The sequence below is a fragment of the Phallusia mammillata genome, chromosome 7 (genome assembly GCF_965637545.1).
Source record: "Phallusia mammillata chromosome 7, kaPhaMamm4.hap1.1, whole genome shotgun sequence".
NCBI lineage: Eukaryota > Metazoa > Chordata > Ascidiacea > Phlebobranchia > Ascidiidae > Phallusia > Phallusia mammillata.
The window spans coordinates 18,235,044-18,255,887 of record NC_137258.1 but is presented as its reverse complement, the minus strand read 5'-3'; the positions used below and the strand labels follow the sequence as shown (position 1 = coordinate 18,255,887).

General features: G+C 36.4%; 1 protein-coding gene and 1 long non-coding RNA gene across 2 annotated transcripts; one reads left to right on the top strand and one right to left on the bottom strand.

The window, feature by feature from the left end:
- The first annotated feature begins 221 nt into the window (after window positions 1-221).
- On the top strand, window positions 222-18,268 carry LOC145238314 (uncharacterized). Its single transcript, XR_013862096.1, has 5 exons — window positions 222-506; window positions 798-870; window positions 14,977-15,048; window positions 16,605-16,782; window positions 17,335-18,268. It is a non-coding gene; the product is annotated as an uncharacterized LOC145238314 (long non-coding RNA).
- LOC145238313 (histone acetyltransferase p300-like) lies at window positions 4,924-12,152 on the bottom strand. The gene is made up of 11 exons (XM_080101446.1): window positions 12,089-12,152; window positions 11,518-11,643; window positions 10,386-10,529; window positions 9,953-10,052; window positions 9,523-9,738; window positions 9,161-9,271; window positions 8,606-8,693; window positions 8,429-8,524; window positions 7,594-7,711; window positions 7,063-7,171; window positions 4,924-6,723 (listed from the first exon to the last, which is right to left on the bottom strand). Coding segments are annotated over exons 1-11 (1,155 nt in total). The 5' UTR covers window positions 12,134-12,152; the 3' UTR covers window positions 4,924-6,721.
- Window positions 18,269-20,844: the final 2,576 nt, after the last annotated feature.

The window sequence follows — 20,844 nt, the reverse complement described above, 5'->3', positions numbered from 1 at the left end:
AAATTTTGTTTGTCGCAGTATGTTTTTCACGCCGGAGCGATTTAAGCCTGCGCCATCATTTTTTTAACCCCTCTCCTTCATTATTTTAATTGCACCCAGGGCGTTATTCTTCGAAAACTCTCTACTGTCTTGGAACCGTGTTTAGTGCAAGGGACGCGCTGATTACAAGCAAGAAATCAAAATCAGGTTCATATTTTTGAGTGCTTGCGGGAAAGATCGTCTCAATTGCGTTTCTGCCAATTAAGCACACCGAAGAAGGGTTTCAAAGGCCGCAACGTGCTAGCCAGTTACTGCCCAGTATACAGGCATCGAAGTCGAAACTAAACTAAATTGTTTTACAATCATACGAGGCAACAGAAATTTCTGCGTTAACCCAAAACGTTATAGCCTATTGTACTCATGGTAGCTGAGTTACTGGAAACGCCACAAACTAAGTAGAAGTGCTGACAATCTGAAAAGTTGTTTGTGAGCAACAACAATGCACACGCTTTTCAAGATTTCTGGAGGTAATGTTGCAACGCAGTTTCCGTGGTGCAGCAATCCAACAAAGATTAATGTGTTTTTTATATATATATATTTTTTTAACTGTGCATTACATATGTTAGAAGATTCTTGATATTAGATGGGACATCACTAAGCCTTTGGCGTTTTTGTTGAACGTGCCCCAAAGAGAAAAATATTGCTTTGTTATAACGCCAACACGTGGTCGATATTTCGCGCCTCTTGCTCGACAAATTTGCTGAAAACGAAAATGCGTTTTCGTTTTGGTTGTGACACTGTTGTCGTTTGTTTTCTAGACTACAAAAATACAAACCGTGCTGTTTAGTGTGCTACGCCTATAAAGTCAGCAAATTGTCAAGTTAAGAATTGGTAAGTATTACTTTGTTTATCTCTGTATCAGCAGTTATCTATCACTAATGCTAGAATCATAGTCTTCCATTGTTGACTATTGTTTATTATAGTAATCGAATTTCTCGGCTTGCGGTGTGCTGAATAAGTTGTTTACGTCCTAAAAAAACCCGTCCTGCAGTCTATAGTGTTCCGCTGCCTAGTGCTGTGTTAAAGACTAGACAGAACACAAAGCGTTTGTTTATATGCTTTCGCTATTGATCGTGCTCATAGAATGAAAACGGCGTGGTCACATACAGTCACGCGATATACTGTTTTACATAGAGTTTAGGTGATACTAATTGTAAACACTACATTCCTCCCTGAGTTATAGATGTTAATCTCAAAGTTATTTAACGTAGCACACAAATGTTTGTTTAGAAATGACACAGTACAATTACTGCACATGAACATACAAACAGGTATTCGGATACACTTGGCAAGTTAACACAGTTTGGTTGACAATCATACACTAGCTTCTTATAACAGTTAGTGATGGGACGAGTACCCGGTACTCGGTATCGATAGTATCGAACGATTTTAGTGGTATCGATACTCGTACTCGGTATCGAAATATTTGACCCCAATTTTTGATACCAAAGACCGATTTACACTATAAAAATACAGACAACTTTTTGCCAATATTTGCTTCAGACAGCACAAAATCGGGAAAAGTTTCCGCCAGGTTGTGTATATTATTTTCACTATCGTGTGGAGATTACATTTTTCTACGTGTGTGTGTGCGTGCATGTACCCCGTCCATGGCAGATAAATTAGCTAGATACAACGAAGTGCAACACTATATTTAAGTACTCAGCAATAGTACTTGGTACTCGGTATCGAAGGTATATATACATGGTATTCGTACTCGGTATTGGTATTCATACTCGGTATTGGACTATAAACCTGGTATCGTCCCATCACTAATAACAGTATAAAAGGATGTTTGAAGTAGGTTGTGAAGAATAGAACTGAATACGCTGTGTGAAGAATAGCACTTTAGGTAAAGAAATGCAATATACAAGCAAATCGAATATTCACACCTACACTTAAATGTAATACGATCTTTCAGATGTTTAGGGGGTCCACGATTTCTAGTAGGGTAACGACGAACAGGGTAATTTTCTACAATATCATTTGCATTTTTATGTAAAGTATGGGTGATCATCATCTGTATTTAATTCATGTTGTGATGATTTGTTTATTTTCCTAAATATTGATGAATTTGTAGTTACTGTTTTGTGCCATGATCATTGTGCCTTTGATGTGTGGGACTGTGAATGCATTTGGATTATATGGAAGCATTAATTTTCCTTTCTTTCTTTCGAAAGACATTTATTGTCAATTTGTAAATGCGATTCTTTTGCATGCACTCGGTTGTCAGCATATTTCTTCATCTTTTATCTTGCATGCTCATCTTGGATATGAAGTTGTGTGGCTTCTTTCTTCTCATCAATGTGACGAATGGTGATTTTGATTTTTCTCACAAATAGTAATTCAGCAGGACTCACTTCTGTTGTAGAATGAGGTGTTGCTCTGTAGTTTCTTAGAAATTGGTGTAGATTGCTTTTCCATGAGATAGTTTCAGCGTTCATGATTCTCACAGCTTTGTAATGGGTTTTCATGAATCTTTCTGCTTCAGCATTTGCTTTTGGCCAATGTGGAGTAATCCTTCGATGAGTAAATCCAAGTTGTTTTGCAAATTTCTTAAATTCATGCCTGTTAAATGGTAGGCCGTTATCAGTTTTCAAGGTATTTGGTATCCCAAAGCATAAAAATGTCTTTTCCAGTATAGAAATGACTGATACTGTTCTCTTCTCTCTTAGAAACCATTTCTTCATTTGCTTTTTTCAACTTCACTCGATTTGCAATTGCTTTTGCTTGAACTTCTGATGATTCCATAAAATATGCAATATCAAGCAGTTGTGTTTAAATTGATTTCTTTCTTCTCAAGTGATCTTATTGTCTCGATCAGTGAAATCACAATCAACAGATAGTTGTCAAAGACTTATAAAATTGATTCATGTTTTCATCTTGTTTTGTCTTACGAAACTTGAATATTTCATACTTAACATGTTTCTTTTGAATAAAGTACTTGTTTAGAACTTGCAGAGCTTTGTCATACTCTTAGCATAGCCATTCTCTAATAACATTTCAAAATCGTCAAATACTTGCTCCTGCATAATGTAGCAAACAAGATCGTTTTATCTTGTCATTTGTGATGTCTTTTACCATAAACAAGTTTTTAAGGCGCTTCACCCATTTTGTCTAATGCGTACCAGCTGTTGAATGATTGGTAACGTCAAATGGAGGTAAACTATCTGACAGCCATCTTGTTTTTGTTCTGTATTTTTGTCTGTTTTTCTCATTAACTTTCAAGGGTTTATGAGTTTCAAGGTGACTTTAAAGTATCTTTGTTAATCCTTGTTTACCACTAATTATCCTCGTCGCTGGTTATAGTGTTCCGCTACCTAGTGCTGTGTTGAGACTAGACATAACACGAAGTGTTTGTTTATATGCTTTCGCTATTGCTTGCGCTCATAGAATTAAAACGGCTTGGTCACGAATGGTCACATGATATACTGTTTACATAGAGATCAGGTACTAATTGTAAAACTAATTGTAAACACTGCACAGTCAGTTTATTCATTTGGTGTCATTATGGGTCCCCTTCTATGAAGGGGACACATATTGTTTTTGTCCGTATATTTTTTTTCTGTCTAACGCTGGTTTGTTATACGCGTTTGGTCAACAAAGAGTGCTTTAAATTTATTCAAATTTGGATAAATGTTAGTTATTAATCCAAATTTGATCCTCCTGAAGTTTGACCCTGAATGACCCAGCGGTTCACCCACAGGCCCCCAAAACGTGTTTTTTTAAAAACGGCTGTACTGACTAAAGTACAGCATCTCTGAGCGATATGCTTTGTTGTTTGGTGCAATATAAGGTATATATTTCAAAGAAAAATCTTTTTTTCCGATTGACCCATTTTCACCCCTTAAACCCCCAAATATTCATTTCTGTCCAACGCTGGTTTGTTAAATGTGTTTGGTCAAGAAAGAGTGCTTTAAATCTATTCAAATTTGGACAGATGTTATTTATGAATCCAAATTTGATCCTCCAGAAGTTTGACCCCAAACAACCGAGCGGTTCACCCACAGGCCCCCAAAACGAAAAAAAATTAAAACGGCTGTACTGACTAAAGTACATAATCTGAGAGTTTCATGCTTTGTTGGTTGGTGCAATGTAAGGTATTCTAAAGAATTTTGTAACTTTTTATTGGATTCACTCATTTTACCCTTAAACCCCAAAATAATTAGTTTGAGGCCAAAAATACAAGAATAATGTGCTGAAATGTTAAACAGTTGTTTGCAGTAGGTTATTCGTTCAGTATTTAAAATTTTGCCTTAATCTGCCAAAAAGTTACTTTTACAGCCCATAATATGTGTACACTGTCAGTCAGATAGAAGTCTCAACTCTCAAGGGAGTAATTCACTTGTTTCGATTAAGGCGGGTGAATGCAGCGGGAGTGCTCAGCTTGACGTCCGGACGGACATTTTACAAGACAGTCGTGTCGGTGATGAGAAATCAGCTGTTTTTGCGCAGCTATGCTATGTCGTTTTATTAAGTATCAAGCACATTTTCAGTTGTGGAAAATTGTGTTTAAAAACTGACCTTGAACGACAATATCCAGGTCAAAGTATGAGATTAAATTAAAAGTATTTTTCCCGTTCTTATTTACTGTTTTTTTGTAATTATATATATAACAATAATGATGCAAAAAGAATACGGACAAAACTTTTAAAACTGCGTTAATGCTAAAGTTGGTTAAGTTTTTTTCTTAATAATCGAAAAATAACCAGGACGTTAAATCCGCACAACGCGTGTGTGGGGACCAGACATGGGACCATTCGTATTCGAATGCATTCGAATACAGGTTTTGGCACCTTCGTGCTGTATTCGAATGATTTTGGCTTTCGTTCGATAGTGCATGAATACAATTCGAATAGTTGAAGTTAACTTTTGAACCAACAATTCATGAATACAAAAACTTGAGTAAATTTATTCGAATACAATTCCGAATACACGATATTATTTACGAATACAATTCGAATTGTTGTCGGCCTTTGGCAAGGTAACAATTCGTAAAATCGAATACATGACTACATTTGTACGAATACAATTCGAATTGTTGTCAGTCTGTGGCTACGTAACAATTCGCAAAATCGAATACATGACCACATTTTTATGAATACAATTCGAATTGTTGTCAGCCTTTGGCAACGTAAGATACGTAAAATCGAATACATGACTACATTTTTACGAATACAATTCGAATTGTTGATTACCTCCAGACTAGAAGTAGTCGAGAATATTTTGCTACATATTTTTGCCAAATAGATTCGAATACAATTCAAATTGGCAGTGAATGTGACCTGATTTGACAAAGTTTTTGTTTATGTTACGAAACAATGACATATAGAAGTTTAATTGTGACGTTACATAAATGGAATTGTGTTACAAAGATTGCAACATTGGGTTCTCAGCACATGACAGGTGTAGTGTGTTCATGAAGCAAACATTTTATGTAAATTTGGTGAAATTTTTATAACGGAGACTTAAATCAGTCAAGGTAATGTGGCAAAAAAGCTCGTTTGTTTACATTTTTACCAATAAATTTGCAATTCATAAACCCATGTTACTTTTTGATCGAATACCTTTTAAGTTTCGGGGCATTTTATTTCTTTATTTTCCGCAACTACAAATATCCGAATCGGTGCATTCAAATGCTATTCGAATTGTTTGCTTCTTACAACAACTGAACAATTCGGGATTACAAATATAATTAGAACTATTAATTCGAATACAATTCGGATTGCTTCATTTCAAAAAGTACGAAGTATTCATGAATACGAATACACGCTTGTGGTTTATTCGAATAGTATTCGAATTACACGTTGTTGTTTTTTGGTCAACTATTCATGAATACTAATACTTGACACGCTTTATTCGAATACAATTCGAATTGCTGCCACCTTAACATTACAAAACAATTCGTGAATACGAATACCTGACTCGCATTATTCGAATACAATTTGAATTGCCGAAATGTAAAAAGTGCGTAGAATTCATGAATACGAATGCATGCCTTGGTTTATTCGAATAGTATTCGAATTACTTGTTGTTGTAGTTTGGTCAACAATTCATGAATACAAATACTTGACTCGTTTTATTTGAATACCATTCGAATTGCTGTCGCTCAAAAATTACCAAAGTATTCATGAATTCGAATACAGTCATGCAGGTATTCGTAAAGTATTCGAATACAGGATGCGTGTATTCGACCCCATGTCTGGTGGGGACCCATTCGTTTTTGCTTGCAAAAACAATCAAATATGTAGATCAAATGATGTGTATAGTAAATTGGTAAATATCATATAGAATATATAAAATGGAAGTATATCAGAAAGCCACCCTTCTAGTTATTTTATACGTTCGGTACAGTGAAGTTGGTACAAGTACAGCGCAGTAATGTAAAATAGAAAGTTGTTGTCAGCCTTTTTAGCTGCCGCCGTGGTTGCGGGTTGTTTGAGGGTAGCATAAGGTCATGACTGTGTATGCATGTACTTGTGACAAGAGAAATGTTAGAGCAGAGTTTATGATAGTACTAACTTGCATGACAACGTTTTTACATTAGAAAGGGGTTTCATGCAAAGAAAGGTCCAATGGCATATTTGAATTCATCATGTGAGTGTTGTTCATTGCTTGCATCTTGTTGGGCGTGTGAATTTGCTGTCCTGAAACATTTGGGTTTGGTGCAATGGTTGGACCATTCTAGAACCAAACATTAGGCTTTTAGATTATGTGGCAAATTTTACAGAGAATATAAATCTTCACACTTAAGTCCAATTGTGATAGTGGTATTTTTGGGCAGTTAATATACTCTGTATGTTACAGTTGAAAAACATTGATATAAGAGTTATGTATAAAAAAGGAATTTAGATATATATTATGTTGTATGTATAATCAGCAAATATTGATCATAATTGTAAAATTGCCAGTCAAATTATTCAAAATCCAACTCAATTTAAAAAAACCATCAAAAACTTATAAAGTAAGTTAATAAAAATTTCCAGAAAGTTGCTGAAACAATTGTAAATACATAACACTTACACATTGGCGTTTGGCCTGTGCTAGCTGCAACTGGTTTCTTATGCCTTTTCTTCTCCAGTTCTTTCTGAATCTTGTAGATCTTTTCAGCAAGAAGGTGGTAGTATTCCTCCTGCAAATACATTGATTTTTTTAAGAATGCTGACATAACATCAGCAACACAGCAATATGCTTTCTGTTTTAAATGTTTGCTTGGTGCTGATAAAAGACCAGGCTACTTTCAACTACTTTACCAAACATTTTAAAACAAAAATTGGCTGTTTTATTTCTTGTACAACAGTGTAAGACAAGTTAGCAGTATATAAACAATTACTGATGAAAATTGGAGTTTACTACTGGTCAGAAATATTGTAAATTCCATTTTAGTTCATACTGAATCCCAACTTATCACTCAAACAAAATCAGATATAGGCAATAATATGTCAGGTATTAAAAAAAATATTTTTTGCTGTTACCCAGATTGCTTACATAAAAACTTTACTTATGCAGTGTTAAAATCTTCACATTAAATTCGTATGCTTTCACATCCCTTACCCTGGATCCAGCCTGGGCATATATGGTTCCCTCAATCTTGCGAGAGAATCCCCGAAGTTTAACCATGCGAATGTCACTCATTGGTATCATGTCTGGACTTGGGAAAATGTTTTGCACTCTGAAACAACAACAAAGCATGACCTTTAAACTATAATTTTTTGTACTTTGTTGTCCAATCACCCAAAGTTCCCTTTTTAAACAGTTTTAAGCCATCAAAAAGGTACAAATCGGGGCCTCTCGCTGCACACAAAATATTGACTTTAAATATCAATTATAGCCAGGGTTGCATCAACATGGACACCAAAATAAGGACAACCAAAAAATTTATTACAAATCTTTGCATTTATACATCCATGAAATATCAAATGCCATATTTTTGGTCAAAAACCGTGTGTTCCAGCAAATCTTTGTTCGTAGGAAATATTTAACTCGGGTCTAGATTTACTTTTACTTGCATCACAAATTTCACTTATAGTTGCAGAAAATACGACAAAATAAGGACTTAAGTCAAAAACAAGGACATTTCTTAGAAATAAGGACAATAAATTTTCTAAGACATTGCCCTTTTAAACAAGGACAAATTTTAGAAATAAGGTATGGCAAACCTGATTATAGGCCTACTTGACTACTGATAAATTAATCGATATTGTCCTTAAAATCCATGGTATATCTCTAAGTAATGCATTGTAATAACAGTTTGTGTAACCCTGGCAACAACATGTTATACTGGCTTGTCCTATGATATGTATATTAGGAACTTAGATAAATACAATGTAATAGACTCCCTTTTTTTAAAGACATGAAAAACACCTACACCAAGAAAAAAGAAACTTACAGTTTCTGGATAAGATAATTCCGAAGCTCATCTTTTACTTGGCTGTGCCACTCTAGAGCAACACCTGGTTGGTTCATAGGGACATCGACCGCACCGCTAAAGTAAAAAAAACAGGTTTATATAAGTTCGATTCAGAGCTGGGGGCCTTAAAATGGTTCAACAATGCTCCTGGCTTACCCTGATATTGATGTGTTATTTGAATTTGCATTTGACATCAAGTTGTCCATGCGTCCACCACTACCACTGGGGAGCATCATGTTATTATCTGCAAAAATGTGGAAACAATAGTGTCAAAATAGTGTAAACAATTTCAGCTAGGAAAAAAAAATTCAATAACCTAACATCAATTTCCTGCCTGTTTTTGGTAAATCTCTCAAGTTGCTTTAGATAACGTGAAGACCATTTGTCAGCGAACATGTCTGCCAGGTATTGCCTTTAAGCTACTTTTTAAAATCATTGCCAATAAAAAAAATTCCTGAATAAACTTCTTTTAGACAACTTCGAAAAAAGAATTCTTATCACACTTATAAATTGTTTAATTTATCTCATCGCATTTTTTGGGTCAGCATACTATAGTGTCTATTTTGAAACCCGATTTTAAAACAAATTTGCCTACCTCAGTTTGGAAAGAAAAACTAAGCAAACAATGTAAGAATTTTTTAAAGGAGATTAATCCCAATGGCAAACTTTACCTATAAACGACTTGCATCCAACCTAACATGTTTCTCTTACCTGATTGTGCTGGTTTAGGTTTCCATGAGCTGTTTAGACCCAACACCTCCTGTACTTTGTCGCGATCGAGAGACATAGAAGTCTTCTGCATTTGCGACAATGGAGTCTCAACTGTGACATCAGGCATGGACATGTTTATCTTATGATTCTGGTTTACCATGTTCATTTGGCTGTTCTGGTCATTTGGTTTTAAACAAATTTTGTGGACCATAGGTATAATTGTCAATGACAAAAAAGTTCTTACAGCCTAAGTGATTTTAGACTGAAATGTTGTGAATAGGAATAAAAAATTAATTTTAATGGAAATATACGGTCCAACTTATGCATGGAACGCTTACAAAAAAGCATAGACATGTACTTACATCTTTGTGGGTTTGTCATAGTTTTTGAGGTGATGGGCATAGTAGTTGGGGCAGAGTTAAAAGGAGTAGGCTTGGGTCCCATGCTTGCTGCCAAGGTCACTTGGTGAGATGAACTGTTGCCTTGATTCTGTTTCAGAGGGTGGCACACAGAGCAGTCATCGCGCTTGCATTGTTTCCAGTGTGCTATGATTTGCCGCGATGAAGCACAATGAGCCACTAGAATTTTAAACAAAATTGTGATATTAGTAAACTCTTAAAAAGCACTTGTGCCTACAGAAGTAGTAAAGCAAAAAAATAAATGTTCATGACACATTCGAATCTGAGGCCAAAATGTCAGAAAGTGATAAAAAATGCCTGAATAACAGAGTTACAACACGCTGTGTACATATCGCTTGCGCAAATGATAAAAGCACAAAACACTTTTTCTTACCCTGACATTGCTTTCCCTCTGTGCAGTTGTGCATATGTGTCAGGACAGTCTTCATGGTGTGACAGTGTGGTACAGGACATAATGAATTCTCACCATTTAACTAAAGAAATGCAAAAAACATTTTTTTAGTGGGCATACCCATAGGATTTTTTGTAAACGCAAATAAAGTCAGGAATAAAAAAAGACAAAAACAGAAGTTTTACATTGCATGGAAAAGTATTCCTAAAACTTTTAAAAACTCAAAAATCTGCTACAAGTATTTCAATAAAAATCCAACGCTATCATGACAAAGAAGCCAATATTTAGAACCAAGAATTCTATCAAAGTATTAACATCTTTAAATTTTCAAGACTTTTGCTAGAAGTCATACAAATTCTAAAGACTACTACTGGATACAGAATAAAAAAAATAAAATCAAAACTTCTGGGCTTACTTCTTTTAAGCACTTATTGGCATGCAGTAGTAAAAACAACTGATGTTGGATGAGTTTTCGTTTTTCAGGATCCACCATGCTCGATCCAGTGCTGCTAGGCATTCGGTTCACTTGTTGTCCCACCTGTTGGACTCCACCAGGTTGCTGCAACACAATTTACTGTTATATTATCAGGGTTCCCATCGACATGGACACCAAAAGAAGGACAACCAAAAATTTAAATTTTCACATAAAACAAAATAGACATTTTTAAACTAATCATTGCATTTATACAAGCCACAACGTATCATATGCCATACTTTTGCATATCACGACAGCTTAGGCCTAGGTTTACTTTTACTTGTAGCAGGGCCTGTTTTTGTAATTGTTGAAAATAAGACAAAATAAGGAATAAAGTCAAAAACAAGGACATTACCTAAAAATAAGGATAACATGTTTTTTTAAAAACATTACCCTTTAAATTAAGGACAAATCTTGGAAATAAGGTTGGTATGGCAACCCTGTATATTATACTACATGGTCTCAGGTTAAAAGTGACACTACAACCCACACACAATGAGACTGGAAAGTGTGGATGTGGAAAAAAATATTTACTTGTGGCATCTCCTTCACTAACTACACGAATGTGCTCCAAACTTCTGGCAAAAACAAAGCAGATTTTCTGTATAAAGCTTTTGATGTAATTTAAAACACAAATGGAGCTATTTAAACGTACAAAATTTGCTGAAATCATACTTATTGGTTGTTAGATAAGTGATTCCCAAACTGTAAAAAGCAAACCTGTTCTGGTCTGCAAAGGCTTTCCAGGTGATAAGTACACAAGTTTAATATTGATTCACCACATTTTAATAAAAGTAACATAGTTAGCATAAACTATAGGTATTATATTGTGCCATAATTATGCTTAGTCACATTTCACATTTTTATGACACAGTAAGAATTCTATGCTGTTAATTACTCTTCCACTGTTCCTTAATTTCTTGCTCTAAGGATTAGAGCTTAGAGTCTACACAGTAAGCAAAAAGTTTTCCAGAAATAGCTTGTTTCTCGAACACTGTGCAAAATCTCAAAGTGACAGACAGGTAGAAAAGTTTGAAAACCACTAATTTATACCTACAGCAGTGTATGTTACCTGCATCTGCGTAACTTGGTTCACTCTGTGTTGCTGTTGTTGCTGCTGCTGGTGCATTAACATTTGACTGTTTGGATTCTGTTGCATTTGCCCCATATTGACATTCCCCATGTTTTGATTTTGCACCTGCAAATATACAAATCATTATTGATGCGTGAGCATACAAATAAGCTATGCTTTGTGAACCTAACAGCATATTTAGAAACATAGGATTTTAGGATCTTTTAGGCAAGATAACTTTGAGTCCGCTTGATTTGGCAAAGCAAGGCTTAAAACCCAAATAAGGGGGTTAGACACTTTAATCTCAAAAATTAAATGTTTCAACAATTTGAAGGTTGTACTAAACAAGCAGGCATATTCAGGTTAACACTTGTGGCCAACCAGATTCAAAATATAGAAGTTTCACAGATTATTGTTTACTATGCCAATCTTACCATTTACTACACAGTTTTTACCTTATTACAACAGAAATACTTGGTAAAAGTATTGCAAAAGTGATAACATATTTCAAAAACCAATATGCTTTTAACCCAAACATTTGTCAGAACAGTTTTTAATTCCAGACACTTACCATATTCATTTGGTTCCCTGACATAGTCTGTTGCATTCCAGCCATGTTAAACTAGTGCACGCCTGCAGGGCTCCTCTAAAATACGCAATACACAATCTGTACATTCAATCTACTTACAAAACGTATGCAACTTTTAAAAATGTTGACGGTTAGGGCTTTTAGGGTCTGGGTGAGGGTTTATAATAAAAATAACACTATAATTTAATTTTAGATGTCCAGTTTGGGCTCAATATTCTCATATGTGTTGAGAGTGGTTGAAACTATCCGGCAGGGTTTCTTTCGGTGGTTTCTTTTCCTGTCGAACCCCACCCTCTTTCCCTAACACGGGTGGTTAGATTCTAGGGCCCCCGCGACTGGTCCCACCATCGTTTCCCCCCAGTCGTATTATACTCACTCTGCGCCACACTCACTTTCTTGTGAGCACCCGACACATAATGCCTTATAATACGGTGTAGCTGCAGCGCGTTCAACTACTATCCACCAATTGTGCCCGACACTTTTTTGTGCTTCATAACGTCTTAACGTTGCGCAGCTATTTCCGGCTTGGTGATTGTTTTGGTGCAATTGTGTTGCTATGTTGTCTACTTGTCTTTCACCAAGCGAAATAAACTCAACTCAAGTGATACTAAACACTGTATGGTACCGCATGTTAACACTGGTGAGAAAAATAGACCTGAAAGGCATCTGAACTTAAATGATCAAGTTATTTGTATCACAAACCCTCACCCTGACCGTCAACATCTTAGTTAGTTTTTGTTAGTAGATTGCGTTAACCCGCCTGCTGGCTTGGGTTGACCATGGGTGTATGTAAATACCACCTGACCACTGTGACCGCTGTGGCCAGCCTGTACACACTTTCTAAATGCTGTGGCCAACCTGGAAATACTGTGTGGCCGCTGTGGCCAACCTGTAAATACTATGTGGCCGCTGTGGCCAACCTGTAAATACTGCGTGACCGCTGTGACCAACCTGCATAGGTAAATGAGACCCGAATGAAGTGTTATTTACAATACAAATCTTCACCCTAACCCCACTAGCTCTAACCGTCAACGCTTGTGTGAAAAGATTGGTCACAGCGGTCAGGCAGTAAATACAGGTTGGTCACAGCGGTCACGCAGTAAATACAGGTTGACCACAACGGGTATGCAGTACATACAGCATAGTATACTGGCCACAGCGGTCAAGCAGTATTTACAGGTTGGCCACAGCATTTAGAAAGTGTGTACAGGCTGGCCACAGCAGCCACAGTGGTCACAGCGGTTAAGTGGTATTTACATACACCCGTTGACCATAGGTCATTTGTTGCTGTGGTCTTTGCATAGTGTCAAGCTGTGGATTGATGATGCCTCCTATATTGGACATGTTGCCAGTTTGGGACAACATGGTTGTATACTAGGGTTTCTATCCCGGGATCCCGTGTTCCCCGAGGTTTCTTGCAACAATTCAAGCAGAAATGATAAATAGTTCTGTTGTTGCGAACAATACAACAGTGTTAGAACCCACGTTATAGCTCTTCAGTTTGTCAAATTCGCGCTATAGCTCTCCAGTTGGTAAAAATCTGGCAATTTGTAAAATTCCAAGACGGCGGTGTGTTTATAGCGCCGTGTGTCACAAGATTGTGGGTTCTAATCCTATCTCGGTAGCTGGAACTTGATGGGTTGAACTAAATTGGACTTACCAACTGATAAATTTGAAAACTGATTTAAACTTAAAAAAATATTCAATTAACTTAGAAAATAACAGGCTGCTCGACGGTGGCCTTCTGAACATATTGCATTTATGCTTTGCCGGCCCACTAAAAATAGAAACAAACAAACTAATATTATAAATTTAACAAAAATCGAATAAAATCCCGGGATTGAGGTTGTTTTTGTCCCGGAATCCCGGGATAAGCCAAAGTGGCAAATTTGAGAAACCCTATTGTATACCTCATCAATAATTTCTGTAAATTTCATCTAAATCGATTGTGCGTAAACGAGCAGCGGCTTGTGGCTTTGGAGATAGCCGTCGATAAGGTCTGAAGTTTGAACTTCTATAACTTTCATTACATCAATAAGTAGTAAATAAAATTTTGCACAAACATAGTTCTATACCTCATCAATAAATGCTGTAAATTTCATAAAAATCGATTGTGCGTAACATTGTTTTATTTAACATTTTACACAGGTCAATTGTCTATATTTCTCTGTTTTCACTTATATTTTTTAATCAATATTTTTTAATTTTTTGCAATTTTTCTGGTATGGCTTGTTAATTTGATTATATATCTAGTACTTCTGTGAATTTCAGATCTTTGCATCTTGTTTTTGTGAAGTTAAGACTGTTTTTAAAATCGGCACTTTTATCCGACTGCTGCAACTATGCGGCTGGCGAAAGTGCGGCGGGGGAACCTTTGGTCAGTTTTTCTGGTGCGACGATTTTGAAAAGGTTCACAGCACATGCGACGCACCAGCTACAAAAATTTTCAACTTTTTTTACAGTTGTTTGCTTTTTAAATTTTCCAAACTGGCGTAAAAATTTTCGAAAATCATAACTGAGTTATAGGCAAAAATACAACCTAAATTTTAAGAATGGGTGTCCATTGGTCGCGAGAAACCACAAAACAAAATTTTGGGAAGTATTTGGGTCGCGTCAAAAAGAGGTTGTGAACCACTGTGTTAGAAGACCGTTGATATTCAATGGGGCATCACTAAGCCTTTGGCATTTTTTATGAATGTGCCTTAAAGATAAAAATATTGTAAGCCTTTGGCATTTTTGTTGAATGTGCGTTTAAAGATAAAATATTGTCTGGTAACAATGTTCTCACGTGGATACTTCCCGCCTTTTCCTCGCCAAATTTGCTGAATACGTTTTGATTGCACAAGGCACTTTTGTCGTTTGTTTTCCAGAAAAATCTGCCGAAAAACTTGTTAGAAACCTGTCCCCAAACACAGTCTGCAAATATGCCAAGTTGTTAGTTGGTAAGTATTACTTTGTTTATCTTTGTATGAGCGGTTATCTATCACCAATGCTAGAATCATTGTCTTCTATTGGTAAACCCATTGTTTCCCATTAAGGCGACTATAAATGCAATCAAATGTCTTGGCTTGCAGTCTGCTGAATAAGTTGTTTACGCCCTAATGCGAAACGTTTAGAGGGGTAACACTAAAAAGTAGAAAAATTTTGTTTTCTAAAAGAGGGAAAAATATTTCCAGAAAAACAGGAAAAGAGTGAAACTTCTTGTTTTATAGGATTTCAAAATATGAAAAGCAGAAAAACGGGAAATGTTTCGTTCTTAACTTCTCATGTCTTTCTTACTCGCTAAAACCATTTACAAGCGTTCTACATAGATTGTGTCGAAATGCAGAAAAGCAGAGAAACGGGAAATGTTTCTTTATTTACTTTTTATGCCGTTTTAACTCGTTAAAACATTTGAAAGTGATCGAATAGAGTTCTACATCGATTGTGTCGAACAACAGAAAAGCAGAAAAACGGGAAATGTTTCTTTGTTTGTTTTTTAAAAGCCGTTTTAACTAGTGATGTACCGAATCGGCTAAATTTCGATTCGGCCGAAACCGAATATTCGGCGGTTTTGCCGAATAAATTCGGCCGAATCAACCGAATCATTTATGACGTCACGCGAAGTCGTACGCTACGCGGTTGACATGATAAAATGTTTATCTACCAGGCAACTAGTACAGAATAGTTGTGTTTCGTCCTCATTTTTGTTCTGTGGGGTTTATAATTGCCTCGAGCATGATTGGCAATCTGCCAATGAATCACAAATTTTTTTGACTACAGTGAGAAAAACAATAATGTGTTGGAAAAGATAAAAAATGACGCGATTTTCGTTATGTTTGGGCTTTTGAAAGATTATGTGGTACCTTAATAAGCAAAAAAGACACGTTTAACGCTTTGAATTTGTGTTCGGAAAAGATTCGGTTTCGGCCGAATCGCAACAAATTATTCGGCCGAAACCGAATCTTTGCAAAAATGACCGATTCGGCCGAATAAATTCGGCAAACCGAATATTCGGTACATCTCTAGTTTTAACTGATACACATTATTTTAAACCGATCTAATACCGTTTTGCATCGAATTACACAAAGACTTGATTTGTCGAATGCACCATATTAATTGTTACCTAACTTTTTTTTGATAACTTATAGCCTAGTCTTTTGTTAGTGAAAGAAACAAGTCATGTAAATTATAGTTTCGTTATACCGAACTGGACTTCGACACAATCGATGTAGAACGCTATTACTTAGAAACATTTCCCGTTTTTCTGTATTTCACCTTTCCTTTTTTTTGCTTTTCATATTTTGAAATCTTATGAAACAAGAAGTTTCACACTTTTGTTGTTTTTCTGAGATTTTTTCCCTCTTTTCGGAAACACAAATCTCCCTTTTTCTACTTTTCCTGTCTTTTCTGCTTTTAGCGTTGATTTCCTGCGTTTCCCGCTTTTCTGCTTTTAGTGTTACCCCGTTGAATGTTGATGTTGATTTGTAGTAGTGGGCGTTCTGTTCGTCCCTTTTAGAAAATCGTACTACAGTCAGTCATCCGCAATCCGATGTACAACCCTGCGGAGTGAAGCCAACACAGGCAATGCCAGTTTCTAGATCAAGATTGTTGGAACCACAAATGGAGTTTTGGTGAAAAGAAACCAGGCAAGGCGATTTGGAATCACAATTCGGTAACCAAATATACGTTGCAAGGTATGTTAGTAATATTATTTGTACGTTCGGTGCAGTAAAGTTTGTACAAGTGCAGTTAGTAGAATAGAAAGTTGTTGTCTGCTTTTCTAGCTGCCGCCGTGGTTGCGGGTTGTGTGAGGGTAGCGTAGGGTATGACTGTGTGATATTCATAAGTGCACGTACGTTTTTTTACTTGTGACAACAATTGCAAGGTTAAAGCAGATTTTATGGTAGTACTTACATGTGTTGGGTATGGCTGTGTTATATTCATAAGTACACGTACTTGTGACAACAATTGCAAGGTTTAAAGCAGATTTTATGGTAGTACTCACATGTGTATGTTTTTGCGAATGCGTCGATCGTGGGCGACCAATTTGGCTACAGACAGGGTAAATAGTATGTCAGGTATAAATTTATACACTTTTGTTTTTACTTGTGTATATGCCTTAATAATGTGTAATGTAAATTTGCCTGTCGCTGTATGTGCTTTATAAGAAGTATACCAAAAATAGACTTTATAGAAGCCACTGCAAGTAGTTGAGTCAGTTGTTTTAAGTGTACCGACTTTTTTAGTGGGTTGTTGACTGATATACACTGTTTCCCCGAGTCAAGCTTTCCATCTCTTTAAAGCACCTACAATGACAGTGCACATCGCCCTTGCCCGCGAATTGCTTGCGGTGCGGATCGTGGGAAAATTGGAATGCAGGTTTTAAGCTAATATATAACACTTGCCGGCGACCAGCGCCACTGTAAAAAAGTCTTAATGGCTTACACAATTTCTGATCTGTCGATGATGGTTGAAGTAAATAAGAAGAGGAAAAGTACGACGAAACGATGCGAAATATTGGATAATGACGATCTAATCCCAAGTTGTATACAGTAAACAGCGTCTGGTCTTCACTTTAACAGCTAAAAATTTACATGAGAATGGTTCCACAATTTAAACTTGGCTATAAGCTGGGTGACTTTGGTTCAATGTATGCTTGCCATGCTTACGGTCAAAATATGAAAGCGTATCTAACCATGCACACAAAAATACTGTTCACTGATATTGTGCGTGAATTTTTACAATTTTGTCACTGTGGGAAGGAAACGTGTATTTTAAACCTACTTTGCCATGGCATTGTACTATGCGATCAGAAATAGCTGTTTGTTTCTTTAAAGTGACTCGTACATTTCAGCTTCAACACTTCAAACAAACTTTTTCTGGTCCTTCTGCTCACTTTTAATTAACATTCGTGTTTACCTGTTGAACTCAGACGTTTTTCAGAGTACATTGTTTCGCCTAGGTTTCAAACCATTAACTAAATTGCAGTTGGCAGCGTCTTGTCCGTCTGCGAATGCAGGTGCACGAAACTCATTAAGTATGCAAAACAAAGTTTTAACGAACAAAACGCAATTGCCAATAGCGTGAAGCCGTGAAACCCGAAACATTATTATTACTTCGACTATGATGATTATGTTGCCGCATAAAAAAGGCATTACCTCTGTCTCTCTTATTTTTAAAGTGTCTGTTGGCTTATGTTGCTTCTTATCATATCAAAGTCTTGGTATGTACAATGAAAGTCACACCTTCAGCGTTAGTTTGTTGTTTCAATTTGTCTCCTGTTCACTAAATCGTTTACCCGCTTTCGTGTGGTATCAGTTTAATTTTTGTTGATGAACCATTACAATTTACATTTTTTCTCTTTATCTGCCTCTAAAAGGCCCAAATTTGACTGTTAGGTTAAGCTTACAACAGTGTTACGGAATTTAATACCAATGTACAAATGTGTTGTGTAGGCGTGGCACAGCAACAAACAACAGCATTGTATCAGTTCACAAACAACTTCCCGTCTTAAAATCAACAACACATTACACTTTTCAGTTAAAAGTGCAAACACTTTAATTATAGCATCAAACTCATTGCGCGTTAAATTAATCACTAATGTCTTAATGAAGTCGCGTCGCATGGTCACACAAAGGCCACGACTGTGTATTTACGGTTTAATGGGAGCTGCTCTGTTGTCAACAAGTCTTTCATTCGAGGCAGGTCGATTAAAGTGATTGAATACTGCTTCCACTTCCATACAATTTCCCAATTTTTCAACTCGTGCAAGCTGAGTTCTTTTGTGAGCAATGAACCTGGTCAACTTTTTTTTAAAACGATGACTCGAGTCATATAACATCAGCATTACTGACACAATGGGTATATTCGTCTATAACTCTATACTGTTACTTTGTAACATAACTTATTTTATGGTGAAGTGTGTTTTTGATGCGATATTTATGATGGTATGATTTGCTAAGATGGTAGTTTGTTCAATTCTTATGTGGTTAAGTTTAAACTTCACATGCGAACGATTACTAGTTTATTCATTTTTCGATGCATTAGCTCAACTTTCAAAATATATATTAATCCAGCATAGTGGAAATGGGTTGTAGCGACTTTAGGGAAGAAAGCACCACCGTGTTCACTTTTTCTCTTTATTAGCCCAAACATCAGTGCCGAATGTAACGGCTTGCGTATGGTTATTTCAGTCAATCGGTTGTAGTCAAAAACGCAGGGTAGTTTTAGCAAAACTTACATCCGGCTACAGAGGATATCGTCAGTATGAAGTAAAAAACATATTAACCCAATTATAGTTTACCGGAAAACGACAGGTGATTTCATCATAATGTGTTCGTTTTGATTAGTTTTATGTTATGATCGGGTTTGTAAAGCAGAGTCTTGTTTAAATAGGCTTAATGTGCACAAAAATACAATTGGAGAACTAAGTGGTTGTTTACATGCAAGGTAGGAAAAAAATGATTGAGGATACCTAAAGCGTTTTTAGAGTATTACTGTCACTTTTGGCCAGTATAAGTACGATCAAAAACAACAACTGGCAATAGCTTTCCACGGCCGTACGGTCAGTTAATGCTGCAAAGATTTTATATTCAAAAAGTCAACCCCTTCCAGTTTCCTTTGTTGCTGGGGAAATAACGCGCATTTATAATTTAGCACAATAGGTTTAGGCCTTTAGGGGAAGTTCAAACGTCCTGGCATGGAGGATATAGGATGTTTCAACTTTATACCGTCGTTTTATTTATCGAATAGCGTGATAGAATATATGTAGCGTTGTTGTTCATAATGAAGCACAGTTTAACAGATGTACAGCGTGTTTGTTTGTAATTTAACATGGCGAAGACCTCTTGTATTTCATCAAATAGTTTTTTTTCCGTGAAAGGTGATCTTGTTTTGTTTGTTTCTTTGTTTTGTTGTGGCTAGTTTGATGAATATTAACAAGTATGAATAAGTTTAACTGCTCTCTTGGCGGCCAATGCAGCAAATAACTATTAACAAAACTTGCGTGCTGGTCTTACAGTTGACTGTCCCTGTCGTTGTTTCAGTGGTAAACTCCAGTTAGGAAAAGAGTGTTTAAGTTCAAATAACTGGAAAATTGACATCCCTTCGGTCAAAAGCGTTGTTTACTTGTATATATACTACGAAATGTCTTATAGTGTCGGAATTCCGACATTAGGCTTATTTGGGAATATAAAAACTAAAAGCCAATACTCTTAAAGCTTTAGATGCAATATTTAAAAAACGTTTTAAACTTGGTTATTTCTACAAAGGTAAACACGTCAGGCACTATTTTTGCCATAAGTTTTGAAATGCAGCATAAAAACAGGAAGTACCTTACTGCCTCATTCATAAAAGGCCCCAGCGGGTTTGTCATTAAAAAAGGTTTCGCGCAATTGTAGAGTTTTGCACCGCAACGGCGTTGGCTTAGTGTTATTATTTGTGTTGCCGTTTCGAACATAGAATGTGGGTCGGTTTTTCGAACTTTTTTTCTGTAATTTTCCTTTTGCCAGACATACGGTTCAAAGGCAAATTGACTGTTCACTTTTTCCCAACAGATTAACTCTATAGGGCCGTGTTGCGAAATACGAAAATACAGAAAATTAATTATTAGGACCGAATCCTGATATGTTCTGCGCGGTAAACAAAAGTTTACAATTGGTGACGGAAGGAGGTAACATATGTGTGTTCCCCAACCGGACTGTCAGCAGTCGCGTTGCATATGGATATCCATTCGGACGGGAGCTTTCTGTTCTTCT

What these genes read in the sequence shown, in the direction of transcription:
- LOC145238313 (XM_080101446.1), bottom strand. Translation starts at nt 12,133, where the DNA reads ATGGCTGGAATGCAACAGACTATGTCAGGGAACCAAATGAATATG. An exon ending in CAGGGAACCAAATGAATATG is followed by an intron (nt 11,644 to 12,088) that starts GTAAGTGTCTGG and finishes GTATATTTGCAG; the next exon opens with GTGCAAAATCAAAACATGGG. An exon ending in CCAATAAGTGCTTAAAAGAA is followed by an intron (nt 10,053 to 10,385) that starts GTAAGCCCAGAA and finishes GCATTTCTTTAG; the next exon opens with TTAAATGGTGAGAATTCATT.